Source organism: Furipterus horrens, unplaced genomic scaffold (assembly GCF_987537825.1).
Source record: "Furipterus horrens unplaced genomic scaffold, mFurHor1.1.pri manual_scaffold_13, whole genome shotgun sequence".
Lineage (NCBI taxonomy): Eukaryota > Metazoa > Chordata > Mammalia > Chiroptera > Furipteridae > Furipterus > Furipterus horrens.
Window position 1 is genome coordinate 24,630,297 of NW_028327183.1, and position 15,382 is coordinate 24,645,678.

At 45.2% G+C, this 15,382-nt stretch overlaps 1 protein-coding gene across 1 annotated transcript in view; it reads right to left on the reverse strand.

Annotated features, from left to right (window-relative positions):
• CDYL2 (chromodomain Y like 2) overlaps positions 1 to 15,382 on the reverse strand; it is a 146,773-nt gene that overhangs the window by 15,776 nt on the left and 115,615 nt on the right. The window contains exon 3 of the mRNA XM_090259740.1: positions 6,178 to 6,395. Within this exon, the coding sequence (XP_090115866.1) occupies positions 6,178 to 6,395 (218 nt within the window). The remainder of the gene's footprint in view (positions 1 to 6,177; positions 6,396 to 15,382) is intronic.

Sequence of the window (15,382 nt, forward strand, 5' to 3'; positions counted from 1 at the left end):
AAAACAATGAAAATTCAAACATGGGAAGTTAAGTTGCCCAAGGTCACCAGTAACAGGCAGAACCATGATGCAAATCTCACCCCAACATCCTTTCTCTTTCCACTGCTCCCTACTGTAGGATGACTTAAATAAATGGATGAATTTTAGTGGGAAAAACAGGACTAGATGTCCCTCTGACTGGAGAATCTCCCAGCCTGTGCTCTGTGAGGAGGACGGGACAAGCACTTTCCACCGTTACAGGGTATGAGCCACAGATACTCATTCTGAACACCAAAAAACGTAACAGGCCACTGTCTTGTGGGTCCTTTCATCCATCCCCCTCCAGAAGCAGACACAGTCTCACCTCTACAGGAACTCTATTTCTTTGAGAGACAAATAAAAGAAAACCCTGTTGTAAAGACATGATTCTCCATGACTCAGAGTGGCCTCTCTCTCTGAGGTCATACTTACTTGTCATTAGTAAAAATAAAATCAAACAAAACACCCACCGGAAAATTTGTGTTTTGTCGATGCAACAGATGTTCAAACTACATTTTTAATTTAAAAAATTAAAATGAGTATACTAGTGAGTATACTGTGCCTTTGCTGGTCTCATTTTCATAATCCAATTGGGACCAATGGCCGAGGTTCCAACCTTCTCAGAGGACCCCAAATTTTATAATGTAACTAGTCTGTTTAAAGGAAAATGATCTAAAATCATTACACTGCATCACCTTCTTAAACAGAATACACTGCACACATGCACTACTTCTCAGGGATCACCTGCTCACCTGTAATAGACCAGACTCCTCAGGGGCTCCTTCTGGGCTTTGCATCTAGAACAAATGCTCCTAGACCGCTCTGCATTTTGAAGTCCTAAATCTGTCTGGGAGAACTATTCCCCTCGTTACACGCATGCTAGCTGTTCCTTGCTCCTGCTGTTAGTGTCTATGAGAGAAAGCACCGTCCTTCCCTGCTACTTCCAGCTTCTCAGCTGTTGGAACCAGATCACCAAATGCCTTAGAAGAGGGTATAGAATGGGAGGAAGCCAGGACCCCTCTCTCCACTTCATCTTTACTTGCTAAATCAGTCTCCCAGGGCCCATCTCAACCACAAGCATCTTCCTGAGGCCTTCCCAAATATCTCCAAGTAAATGCAAACTGCTCCTCCTCCTGACACCTCAGGTGTTTAAAATCCCTGCTCTGACACGTCTGACAAACTCCCTTGTCGAATGTGTGCATCCTTACCTTACCCTGCCTCCTACCTGACTTCAGTCCCTGTGGCTGGCAGCCTCTATGAGGGCCCTCAATGGTCCCTTCTCTGGTATTCACACCCCTGTGTGATCCCCAGCCCTTGAGTATAGACTGGACCTAGTGACTCACTTCTAACCACGAGAACATGGCAAAGCAATGGGACATCCCTTTCAAGAGGAGATTAGGGTACAAAAAGACTACAGCTTGTCCCGGCTGTCTTCTTTTGCTCTCTCCCTTTCCTGGAGCTCCCAGTCTGGGGGAAGAGCAAGCAGCCAGGCCACGAGGAGCTCCATGAAGAGCCTACTCCATAGTCCACGTGGAGTAGCCACAGAGCAAGGCACTGATGTCTCTGGCCAGTGAGGACCTGAGACCTGCCAGCAGCCACTGGGTGAGCTTGCAAGTGGACCCTCCTCTGCTGAGGCTGCAGCCCCAGCCAACACCTTGACTGCAGGCTTGTGAGAGACCCTGACCCAGAAGGGTCAGCTAAGCCAGGACTGGATTCTGGACCCACGGAAACCGTGAGATTATAAATGTTTGTTGTCTTGAGATGCCAAGCTTAGGGCAATCTGGTGTGCAGGAATAGATTAACCCAATTCCCTAAAAGCTAAAATAGCATCCTATTCATCTGAATAACCCTTGTAACACTTAGTCCAGAAATTTGCACAGAACAGAATTTAAATAAATGTTTATTAAATGGAGCGAATGGCACAGCATTTAACCTTCAAGAAGTTTATAGTCTAATGGGGGTGGGGTGGGAGTCAGACATTTAACAAATTATCACACAGTTACATGTACACTAACAACTGTAATAAGTTCCCATGCAGGGGTTGGGGGGGGGTGCCTGGTGCTAGGAAAGCACAGGAGAGACATAGCCCGGTCAGGAGGCGAGGGAAGCCTCTCCTGCAGAAGTGATGGCTGAGCTGAGGTCTGAATGAAAAGCGAAGGTCAGCTAAGTGAGGAGGAAAAGAAGGTTGTTTCGGTCAGAAAGACAGGCATGTACAAAAGACCTGGGGGAGGTGTGAGAATGGAAAAAAGCCAAGGTGACTGGAGGGCAGGACGAGAGAAGAGTGTCTGTGATTAAGAGGTGGGGCTGGAGAGATGGGCGGGGTGCGAAGGCATCAGCCCCGATGGCCACATTAAGGGTTTTGCTTCTCAACCAGAGCGGTCGGGAGCCACTGACGTATATGTGTAGGTGTGTAGGTGTGATCAGCACTTCCAGCAGATCACTCTGCCCACCACGAATAGAAAAGATTAAAGAGCAGGAAATATGAAAGGGGACGGACTTGTTAGCAGGTTATTACAACAGTCCAGACAAAATAGCCTAGTGGTTTGGGCTATAAGGGTTATGTAGGAAATCGAGAGAAGGAAACACATTAGGGAGCTATTCAAGATACGAAAGCTAACAGGCCTTGGGGATGGTGTGGCTATGGGGGCTGTGACCACGAGAGCGTGAGGCGTGGCTCCTGCACGTGCGGCGCGCTCCCCGAGTGTGGCGCGCTATCTGCTGAGCACTGGAAAAAACCAGGAGTTGAGTGAGGGCTTGGGGTCCTCTCCTAATGGGGAAGTGGATGAGCTCTGAATCAACAAGACTCTGGGCAATCTATTGTGCTGGTTCTTTCCTCAAGGGGCATTGTCATTACTCTCCTGGTTCTTTTCTATCCTCCAGACAGGAGAAGTTTTACAGCATACACACTAGCCTCAGAACCTAGTTAACAAACCCAGTAACGTAGGGATTGCTGCTCACGAGGCCAATGTCAACTAGAAAAAGGAATTCAGTTATGACCGTGAAGGTGGCCCCCTCCCAGTTCCTCCAGGAAGGAGCAAGACTGAGTCTGCTGGTGGCCATTACATCACCTCTGTTTCATCTTACCAATGGGCGGGGCATTCACTGAATACCTCCTATGTGCCAAGTACCTGGTAAGCCTCTCTGCAGACATTATCTCTAATCTCACAAGCAAGATACTGTATAACTTCTATAAATGAGGAGCTCAGGGAGGCCAAGTAACTTCCTAAGGGAACAGAAGTGGTGAGTTGGTGAAGGCAGGATTCAAAAACCCATGTCTGCTAGACTCCAAAACCTGTATTCCTCCACTAACACCACCTCTTCGTTTCAATGGAATCCTTCTTTCGGGACGACTCTTCCCAGGTAGCCGGCTTACCCATAGTCAATCCGTGTTGGTTGTCAAGACAGCTGCAAAAACCAGGTCAATACTGTTTTTCCATTTCCCTACTATTCTGTTACCAACAGACACCAATTACAAACGGACCTCTAATTAACCAAGCCCACATCTCAGTGGGGAAGAACCTATGCACCTAAATCAGTCAGAGGCAACACACTTTCCATGATGGGTAGGCAACCATTCACATACCAAGCTGCTCCTAAGAGACAGAATAAACTGGGAGCTTTCACATTTATTCAATTAATTGAAGGAAAATGCTGTGTCTTTTTAAGCATGCTTTTAAAAAGTAGTGATGTAGGAAGAATCCAAGAATTGGTCTCATGTGGATGTTTTATGATGAGCTTAAAATAACAAGGTTCTGAGGTATTAACATGTGAAGAGCAGTTTTCGAGGTAAACCATAGGCTCTGGACTCCTCTGAAACCCACACAGAGGTCTACCCACAAGAGACCCTCGAAGTGGTTCCTGCAGGTGGAAGAGGAAGAGACCCCAGAATACCATGCTTACAGGAGGGGCAACAAGCAACCACAAGCCCCACAAACTGCACAGACTTGAGCCACATCCCTTCTCTTACACTTGGCATCATTCCTGATGGTCACACCCACAATCCCATAAAACAGCCACAGTCTATGTAAATCATAATGATAAGGCATGTGACTACAAGTTCAAGGACACAGCACCTCCCACGCCACCCCACTTCCTGGGTCTCCTCAGGTATCCTGGATACACTGGGTAATGCCAGGCCACCCTACCAATCCCAGGCTGGGTGGGCAGCCACTCGCTGACCCTTGACTGTGTCCCCCCCAACACACCTCAGTGTTAACGGTCTGTGTTGCCATGGCTGCTATGGAAATCAGAGTGCAGGATAATGCCAGGATAAGAAAAGGGGTGGGGGAGGTTGGAGTGAACTGTATCCAACGGGCCAAATGCAAGGGATAAAATGGTGCGCAGACACGGCAGCAGTCCTGACCTCCTGCGGCTGTGTGAGCCCAGGCCTGGTAAGTTCTCTAAGCCTGCTTCCTCATCTGTGAAGATGTGGATCAAAATAAGCCTCCATCAGAAGGGTCCTGGTGGGATGAAATGGGATAAATCGCAGATACAAGGCACCAAGAGTCGCTGCTAGCTGGTGCTGCCGTCGTTTCTGTCATTTGCCAGGCTGCTACTCTGCCCTAGGTCGGCTGAGCTAGAGAGGATGGCCTGGATGGGGGGGTTCCCACATTTGCACCATCAAGAATCTCTCTCTCAAAAAAAATGTCTTCTTCACTCCTCGTAAGTGCCCCACATTTTGAATGATGTTGTCTACCTAACCACATTAAAGAGTCTGTTTCCCTGGTCTATTCACCTAAGATATCAGTGTGACTCGCATTAAAAAAAGTAATGTGGAAAAAAATGAATTGGACTTCATCAAAATTTTAAACCTTGCATGTCCAAGAACACTATCTAGAGAGTAAAAAGACAATCCACAGAATGGGTGAGAGTATTTTCAAATCATATATCTGATAATGGTATAGTATCCAGAATATATAAAGAACAGTAAAAACTCAATAAGTAAAAAACACACCCCAACTTTTAAAATAGGCAAAGGATTAGAACAGACATTTCTTCAAAGCTGGAAGACAAGACAAATGACCAATAAACATGTGAAAAGACGCCCAATATCACTAGTCATCAGGAAAATGCAAATCAAAACCACAATGAGATACCACCTCACACCCACATTATCAGGTGAGCAAAGATGAGAGGAATTGGAACCCTCACACACTGCTGGTGTGAAAGTAAGGTGGTCAGTACCTGTGGAAAAGAGTTTGGTAGTTCCTCTGAAAGTTAAATACAGAGTTACCTTATGACCCAGCAATTCCACAATTACGGATAGAGCCCAGAAAACTAAAAACGTATGCTCATACAAAAATTTGTACACAAATGTTCATAGCGATACTATTCAGAGTAGTCAAAGTGGAACCAACCCAGATCTCCATCCACTGAAGAACTAATTCACAAGATGTAATCTATCCATACAATGAAAAGGAACGAAGCATTGACACACGCTACGACATGGATAAACCTCGAACACATGGTGCTAAGTGAAAGAAGCCAGTCACAAGTCACAGAAGGCCACATGTTGTATGACTCCTTTTATATGAAATGCCCAGAACAGGCAAATCCATAGGACAGAAAGGAGGTGAGTGGTTGCCAGGGGCTGCAGGGAGGGAGAAAGGGAGTGGCTGCTAATGCGTGCAGGGTTTCCATTGGGGGTAAGGGGAAGGTTCTGGAAGTAGTGGTCATGGTTGTACAACTTTGCAAATATACTTAAAAATCACTGAATTGTACATTTTAAAGGGGTGAAATTTATGGTATGTGAATTATATATGTTGATTATAGCTCAAAAAAATGTCAGCTGAGTGAACATAATTCCATCGAAAGCAAAGAAATTAGACTTGCTTATTATAATGCAGCCTACCGGAAAAGCCCAAGTCATAATGTTTGGATTCTGGGGCCTCTCCTGACTAAGTCCTGACCAGCTGACTGAATCTCTTCATTTACCAGGGTCTTCCTCCGTAAAATGGGATAACATGGTTACCTGGTCATAAAGATCAAATCGATAATGCAAGTAAAATGATGAGCAAATTGTCTCCTATAGTCAAGTGTGTGTGCATGCTGGATATTTTCATCAGCTCCCTGAAGGAGCAAAGAAAAGCCAGCATCCCAGGCTGATAAATGAGAGGCCCTCCCCAGCCTGGCCCTCCCCTCTGGTCCTGCCCCCCTCACCTCAGGGGTCAGCGCGTTGTTGTCTGAGGTCTGACTGGACAGCAGGATATGTGTGAAGCCCTCTTCCTTCCGCACGACAATGTCCCGAAACCGGCAGTTGCTTTCATTCTGGCGGACGCTATACCTGAGCCTCTTGTCAAAGACGTAGTCCTTCTCCGTTTCCAGCTTCCTCTTTACTGGATTGTGCAGGTTTAATCCCCCGTTGGTCAGAGCAGAGCCTTCCAAAAGCAGATAAACCAAGTGAGAAACCAAGATAGGAACAATCACGCAAGAGTGAGACCAGAGCACATTCAGATGCTTGCGGGAGGGGGCAGAGGTAACTGGGACCCCCGTGTGTCCTGTTCTGGCTGGTGAAGAGCCTGGGGCTAAACTGATACATCCATAAATTCAGAGGAGGACAGAGAGGACTCTCTGACAAGGACCCCACGGGGTCCTTGATTCCCCTTTCCCACACATGCTCCTGGGAGCACCCAGCTTCTGCTCAGACACCTTCAGCAAAAGGGAACCACTACTTTGGAAACTTACGGCCATAAAACAAAACAAACAAGCAAAAACCTGGGAGCTTTATTCATAATCACCAAAGACTGGGAGCAACCAGTATGTTCTTTACTAGGTGAATGGATAAATAAACTGTGGTCCAGTCATACGATAGAATATTATTCAGCAATAAAAAGAAATTATTTATCAAATCACAAGAATACATGAATGCATCTTAAAGGCATATTGCTAAGTGAAAGAAGATAGTCTGAAAAGGCCATGCATTGCTTGACTCCAATTATATAACATTTCAGAAAAGGCAGAAGTATAGAAACAGTACAATGGTCAGTGGTCACCAGGGGTTCAGGTAGAATGAGAGGAGGGTGGATAAATAAAACAGATTTTTTTTAGGGCAGTGAAACTATTCTGTGTGACACTATAATAGTGAATACGAAACATGATGCATTAGTTAAATCCCAAAGAACTTTATAGCACAGACAGTGCACCTTAAAGCGTGCAAGTTTTAAAAAAATGAAGAAATTGGGAGATTCCCAGGATGCAATGCAGGAGGCAATGAAAGAGTCTTAACTCTATTATAAATGTATGCAACAACCTCCCTGACAGGGTGAGTGGAAGTGCTGACCTAAGGAACCTTAGGAATGAGTGGGGTCTGGAGAACTCCAGGCAAAATAACCTGTACAGAAGCTTGATAAGGCTGATTCCCATGGAGGTAGGCAGGAGTTAAAAAGTTTGACACCATGACACATGTATGCTGGAATTAAACGGTTAAGCAAACAGCAGATCATAGGACCATTTCTCACTGTTGGAGTGAAACTTCCCAGGTAAGCCAGGGGAGGAGGCTAAAATGAACCATGCGATAATGGATTAGAGTTGAAGACATGAATTTGAGCTCATGTTTAGCTTAACACAGTTACAGACGACTACACACAGAAATAGTTATAGATAAGTATATGTACACAGGTTAATACACACACACACACACACACGTATTTTCTTGCTCTGTCAGCAGAAAGGGTCCAGAATCAATGACGCAGCAAGCACTCCTAGGAAGCAGATCTCAGTTTCTGATGTCATTCCCAAAAAAGGGAACCAGGGCGCCCTGGAGAAATGGCTGATTCTAGAACTCGGGTAGGAAACATATCAGATTGGCTTGTGGTGGCTGAAAGGAAGGAAGCACTAAAAATTGTTTTAATTACCTCACAATGATGGGGGTATGCTAAAAGGACATGGGAGCCAACTGAAAGAGCTCCTGATGGCCAACAATAAAACAATCTGAGCAGTAAAATAAAGTAGTGTTGCATTATAACTACAAGTATAAAATCAAGATCCATGAGTCCTTAGTGACATAAACAAATGATGGAATAAATGAGTAAATGGGAGAGAAGAGACAATTCTCCCAAGCACAAGAATTCCAAATAGTTGATGCAGACACTCGACCTTTAAGGAGGCAGAGCTTAACTCCCCACTCTGTAAGTGTGGGCTGCACAGAGTGATTTCCTTCCAAACAGTACAGTCTAGAAAATTGGGGGCAGGAGTAACTGACAGTGGACAACCCTGACTGAAGCAGATGGAGAAGCCAAAGCCCCTTCAGCCAGGTGACCAAGGTCAACATCAACAGTGATAAGTCATGATAATGGTATGTACTCTTGATTATGATTTGAAGAGAATGGAACTTCACATCTGTGGTCTTCCTCTCAAAAACCCATATCATGAGCCCTGACTGGTGTGGCTCAATTGGCTGGGTGTCATCCTGCAAAGTCAAAGGTCACTAGTTCAATTCCTGGTCAGGGTGTATGCCTGGGTTGCAGGTTCAGTCCCCAGTTGCATATGAGAGGCAGCTGATCGATGTTTTTCTCCCTCTCCTTCTCCCTCCCTTCCCCTCTCTCTAAAAATATATAAATAAGATCTTTTGAAAAACCCACATCATGAGATCCACATCAAACAAATAAATCCAAATTGAGGGACATTCTACAAAATACCTAATCAGTACACTTCAAAACTGTGAATATGATCAAAAATCAGGAAAGTCTAAGAAACTGTCACAGCCCAGAGAGACCAAAGAAGACATGAAGACTCAATGTAACCTGGGATCCTGGATAGAATTCTGGAACAGGTGTTAGATAAAGACTAAGGAATGGGCTTTCATTAATACTAATGTGTCAATATTGGTTCATCAACTGTAACAAATGTACCATACTCATGTAAGATATTAATAACAGGAGAAGCCAAGTGTGGTTATATAGGAACTCTGTATTATCTTCCAAATTTCTCTATAAATCAAAAAAAGTTTAAAGAGTGAAGTTTATTTTAAAGAAACATTGCAATATTAAGTTATAATAGATTTTTTTAAAACCACAACACACTTCCAGGCAATTCTGACATGCAGGAAAGTTTGAGAACCTGCCCATCAAACTGCTGAGAGAAAATAACTGTAAAGTTCTTCAACTCCAAATATTATTATACCCAGCTAAAACAGCATTTAAAGGACCGAGTAAATGGATATTTTCAAACACCCTAACACTAAAAGAGTTTATCTACTGCAGCCTCTGAAAGAATTCTAAAGAGAAATTTCAGCAAATCAAAAAATTAATTCATGGAAAGACAAGATAAAAGAAACAAAGTTGATTTTTACAAATTTAGTAAATATAATTACTAGCTGCAAAAATAATAAAAATAATATTTGGTGTTTAACAACATTGAGCAGACAAAACAAAAACAAGATGTATAGGGAGAAGTTAAAGTCAAATAGGGTCCTACTTGCTATATTCAACAGGAAGACATATTTATTAGAAAAAAATTATAATTAATATGTATGCTAAAATTTAAGAATAAGAATACAATCTATAGCCAGCTTCCAAATTAGCCCAGGGAGAGGGAATACAAGAAACATATCAGCTCAATTTTTTTAAAAAGTATAAAAAGGTCAAGGGAGTAGAGAAACAGAATGCTAAAAAGAAAATGCAAAATAGGAGAGAAAACCCAAATAGTATATTAATAAAGCATTAATATGAATAGATTAAACTCATATTAAAAGATAAAGATGATCAGACTGGACAAAAGAATAAAGGATCCAAGTGTGCTGAAGATTCCCTAAGGAGAGACCCTTAAAGACAGAAAAAGGCACCTCAACTCCGCTAGCAGGGAAGGAAGCCTGCCTGATCCACCAAGAAATCACACGACTCCAGAAGTGGTAAGAAATGGTGCAGTGTTGTCAAGGTGCAGCAATAAAAGCTGTGTTGGGAAACGTACTGCAGTTTGTAAGATACACCAAACAAACACAAACCTGTTACCCAAAAGACAAGGGGAAGCTGCCCTAGGACGCAGGGTGAGATTTCTGGGAGGATAGAAGGAGGCCACAGAAGACTGGACTGATGGGCCAGATGGCAGGGTGCTTCTGCCATGCAGCATCAGTTTCAGGAGATACGGCCACTCCACACAGGGCTCAGGGTCTGTGCCCATGTACCCCACCAAGAACATGCCATACCCCAGGCACGGAAAAGCATCAAGCTTCCCCTGGACAGGGAGGAAGGAAAAGCTTAAATCGCTAAAGGATGCTATCTCCAGTTGAGAGCAAGTACTGTCCTGCTGGTTCCACACGTACAAAGTCTTTCTTTTATTATCACGGGCAGCTGGGCTAGGAGCCATCAACACCTGCTCAAAACGATCTGAAATGGAGACTTTCAGAACCAGTACAACCACCAGGTCCTTTCTCTTGACTACTCATCATAATACAATCATCTTATTTTGTTGAGTGCTTACTGTGCAATTTATATTGCTTACCTCATCCAGTCCTAATAAAAACCCTATAAGACACTATTTTATCCCCACTTTACAGAAAAAACAACCAAAACCCAAAGTCATGCCACTAGGAAGTGCCAGGATAGGGTTCAAACTCCAACATCTTTAAACTTGATGTTAACTTGACTCAAGCATCAAGACTCTGAAATCTAGCCTGGCCTCTTGCTAGTGCTGGCTGAGGGATGTTTTGCTTTCCTTCCTAAGATCCCACCTAGTCTTGGCAGAAAAAGCAGGAAAGAAAATTGAGTCACTACACCTGGTTCCAGTGTCACATGATGCTGTGACCAAGCCTCGCTCATTTCCCTGCGTTATCCTCACCTACACAACTGCCTGACGCCCTGTGGGGAGAAGCCTGAGAGTTACTCATGTTTGTGTCTGCAGCACTGAGCACAGGACCTGGAAGACAACTGCTCATCACAGTGCTCATCAAGTGAGTGAGCAAATAACAAACGGTGGAAACGAAGTGGAGCAAACTCATCGTACCACGTACGAAGCTCATAATGACCACTCCTGACGCTGGCTGTCCCATCGTCACTTCTCAGTGTGCTGATCCCAGTTCCAAACCTTTGTGGTGGCTGTATGCATGAAAACACTGGTTTTCTAAAATCATGTGGATTGCACAACCAGGTGACTGTCCTTATATCACAGCTGGCCCTCATCCCTCACAACAGCTGAGTGAGATCTCACCTCTTGAAGTGCCAAGTGAGAGGACACGGTGTGAGTGCCATGAAGTGCCCTTCCCTTGTGAAGAGAATAGTGACACCCTTGTCTGAGCCACCAGAACACAGAAGGAAGAAGTGACAACCCAGAGTCACTGTCTGTCCTGGATGCCCTTCCTCTCGTGCCCTCATCCTTCTCACTGCACTCTGCTGTGACCTGCTTAGGAATTCTTCCAGAGAGGCTCATCCCTCTTCTCATGGCGTTGGCACCTCTTTCTTCTTTTTACTGTATTTACGGTGCAAGTAATCATTCTGCAGGATGAGTATCTTGCAAATCCTGAAATACCTTTTCTCACATGTCTGACTCCTTCCTCACCCTCAGACAGATTCTTACAGGCAGAGGATATGTTAGTCACTCCTACATCTTCGGAAACAGTGCACACAGAAGGGGCTCAATCATTGCTGAGTAAATAAAGGAGCAGATTTAAAAAAAAAAAAAAAAAAGATGTGTAATGGAGGACCTATACAGGTTCCTGTGTCCTGACCAAAAGGAGAGAGAGGGACCATGGGAGTGAGACTCTGGAGAGCAGGACAAGGAAATCACAGTGAACTGCTGCTGGCCCCATAAAAAGACAGAGAGCCAGGCATCTCCCCTCCAGTCCCTCCTCCTCAGCACTCCAGTCCTGATCAGCTTCGCGGGGAGCATCGTAGGCAGAAGTGAGGGCAATTCACACTGGAGCCCTTTAGTTGCAAGGTGGAGGGCTGGGTGGAGGGCAGGCTTAAAAAAGCGAAAGAGAAGACTCATCAGTTCCACAGCTGGGTAAAACCATCCTTTTGTTGACTGTGGGGTTAGGGTTTTCTAGCTGCCGTTCTTAGAAGAGAGAGTGATAGTTCCTGTGCCTCAGAACTTTCTTAAGTCTGCGGTTGACTCACCAAAGGCGGCTAAAGCGTGGCGAACCGTTCTGGGAGCGCACCAAGAGGGGAAGTGCGAGGCTGCGAAGTGTACGTGTCAAGACCCTTTTCTGTCTCAGCGCATCAGAGTCAGCAGCTGCGGGCGGCAGCTTCTTTCACCAGGATCCAGCTGGGTGCTCAGGATCCTTAGAGGTGGGAGGAGGGGACCGAAGTTGAATAAAACCCCAATCACCCCACCCACCCCTGACATGAGAATTCAAAGTGCCTAACCTGCACCTGAACTGTGTGTTTCTTGGCTGGTCATTGTCCCAGAACTCAATACAGAACCCCTGAATTCAACAAGGCTCACATTTACAGGTAGATTTTTAAAATCTTCCTTAACCACGTTCACCATCATCTAGCATGTTATAATTCTGCCTCCTGAGAAAATTCACACACCAGGAGTTTCAAGAAAGTTTAGGTTTCAAGATTACTTAGAACCACTGTTCATACACATCTTATGATGTTTATTGGCAGATGTCTAAATAGCAGAGCAAAGCAAAAAACTTTGAATGCAAAACAACCTGACTAAAAGGACTTTGTCCGCAGGTTAGATCACCTGTTCTGTGTTAAAACCCTCCACAGCCGCGCTGACCCTCAAAGAACTATTAGGCCAGAATCCTGGCAGACGGAGGAAGATCCCCTGGGGTCTTCAAAGTATAAAGCTACACTGTTGAAAATTCATTTTCTCACAAACTGTACCTTCTGACCTCATCCTATTTTTAACCTGAACAAGCCCCCATTCCTGCCCCCTAAACACCCTAATTCCCAGGGCTGCTGGAGGCCCCCTGGAAGTTTCCTGCTGCTGGACCGTTGGCTTCCACTATGCCCTTGGCCCAGCATGCGATTTCCATCTACCTTCACACACGGAAGCCTCAGGGCCCCCGAGCTGCTTCCCTTCCAGACAGTTGTCTCTCCCCCCGCAAATGCCCAGGAGCAGTGCACCCCTGAGCCCCTGAGGTGCTCTGTCCAGGCCCTTCCTGAGTTCTCAGCACGCTCAGCTTAGCTGCTGGTTATTTGGGACTACATGATCCCTTCATTAGCTTAATTAGCTTCAAGTTCTTTGGAAGCTAGGCTAGTCATCTCTTTATCCCCAGTTCCCAGCACACAGCGGGAGCAAAGTAAATGCCTCCTTGACTGAATTGTAGGGAAAAAAAAGATCTCAAAAGGCTACGGATTAAAAAAGAATTTCTAAACATGAGATGGCTCTCTGAGCATCCAGATAACAGCAGCAGTGAAAAATACAGGCCTGGAGCTGGACCCACTAGATCTGAATCCTGGAATTACCCCCTACCAACCGAGAGACCAGAGCACAGGCATGCTACTTGCCTCCACAGACCTCAGTTTCCTTATCTGTAAAATGAAGAGAGAAAAGACCCCACCTCCTTGAATGAACTGAGTTACTACTATGCTCAGAACAGCAGGTGGCTCATTGCATGGGCTCAATAAATAAATGTCAGCTTTTTCAACATGGTATGGAAATTGTTTGTTTTTTTTGTCTTTTCCCTATTTATTTTTTTCCTTCCCTAAATTGTGAGCATCTTGTCTCATTCATGATTATATTCTCAGAGGAAGGCACACAGTGACACTTCTAGGTACACAGTGCTGGCTTCTAGCAGTCACTAAATGTTTGATGAAGGCAGCATAAATGGAGTTCACTCATGATGTCTGAAGTAGATGTTACATATTCCCTACAAATCTTCTTACTAAAAGATAGCTCCTACTATCTAGAACCTTTTTCCTTCTCTTTGCCCGACCTAACTCTTTCCACCCTCACGTCTCAGGTTAGACGTCACCTGCGCCTGGAAGTCCTCTCTCACATCTCTTAGCCCCAGTGGGTTCTGCACTCCTGCAGGGCACTCACACACCAGGGTGTGCTGTAAAGCTTAGCCTCTTTCTCACGTTTTCCCAAAAAAGTGCGAGCAGAGCGAGGACAGCAACCATGTCTTACACACAACCATAGCCCCCGCACCCGTCACCATGCCTGGCACACACAGGTGCTCAGTAAGCCTATGGCCAACTGTCTCTCTTTCACCACCAAGCGCTATGAGGAGTCACTGGCGGGAAGCCAGGCCCACAATGGGGCATCTTGTCTAAGCTCTGGGGAATCGGCACAGATCCACTCCTCACCAGTGTGAAGTGGGAGAGAATCGAGAAAGGGGCCAAAGGTGAGAAAAGCCAGCAGACTTCTTTACTATAGAAGAAGAAAGAATTAACGTAGAGACAGGACCTCCAACCCAGTATCATTGTCACCAAGATGGCAAGCAGAAGACTCAAGACTGACTTACACTGAGGACAGAAGTGACAGGACCAATTGTCCTGCTGCCCAGAAGCAGCACCTCTTGAATTCACCTTGCTGGTTTATATAAGCAGAATACAAATTAATACCCTAGTATTTTTTAAGATTTTATTTTTAATGAAAGGAGGAAGGGAGAGAGAAAGAGAGAGAAAGAATGATGTGAGAGAGAAACATGGATCGGTTACCTCTCTGTAGGCCTGAACCCACAACCCAGGCATATGTGCCTGACTGGGAATCGAATCAGCGACCTTTCACTTTGCTGGATGATGCCCAACCAACTGAGCCACACTGGTCAGGGCTATATCCTAGTATTGAAGAGAAAGCACGCCATTGAGTAAAGCAAAGGACTCCATAAGCAGTACGGTCTAAGAAAGGGGGAAAAGAGAAATCAACATTCACTCAGCGCTGACCGTGAACCGGGACCCAGCACTCCATCCTCTGTGGTAGGTATTGTTACTCCCATAGTACACAGGAGAAAACGGAGGCTCCAAAGCTGCTGAGACTTGCCAAGAGTCACCAACTCGGCAAGAGACAGTTCGCACTTGAATCCACAGACCCTGGGTCTTCAAAGCCCACGCTCGCTCTTTCCCATTTCTTCCTCACCATGCTGCCTCCAAAGTTTATAGCAAGCTTTAAAGAGAAATCCCCAAATTCTTTCTCTAACTGGGACTTCTATGAAGAAGTCCCCGGCAGTTTTTCTTCCATAGTGAGGAACTACACAAAATACAGAAAATACCACCCAAATGAAATGCACTCTGCTGAAAATGCTCTGCAAAACCCTTGATGGGAGGGCGAAATGGGGGTGAGGGGGGAGGGAGGATGAGCCCAGGAGCTTAGTTAAGAGCTGGCGAGACTACGTGAATATTAAGGGCGGAGCAGTGTAGCAAGTCGAGCGTCAGGGCAGATGGTGAAAACAACTGTGAGACAAGACAAGGGAAAGGGAACTCCTCAGCCATGGCAAACAGCCCTGACCAAACATCAGCTCTCCCCAACACGCTTC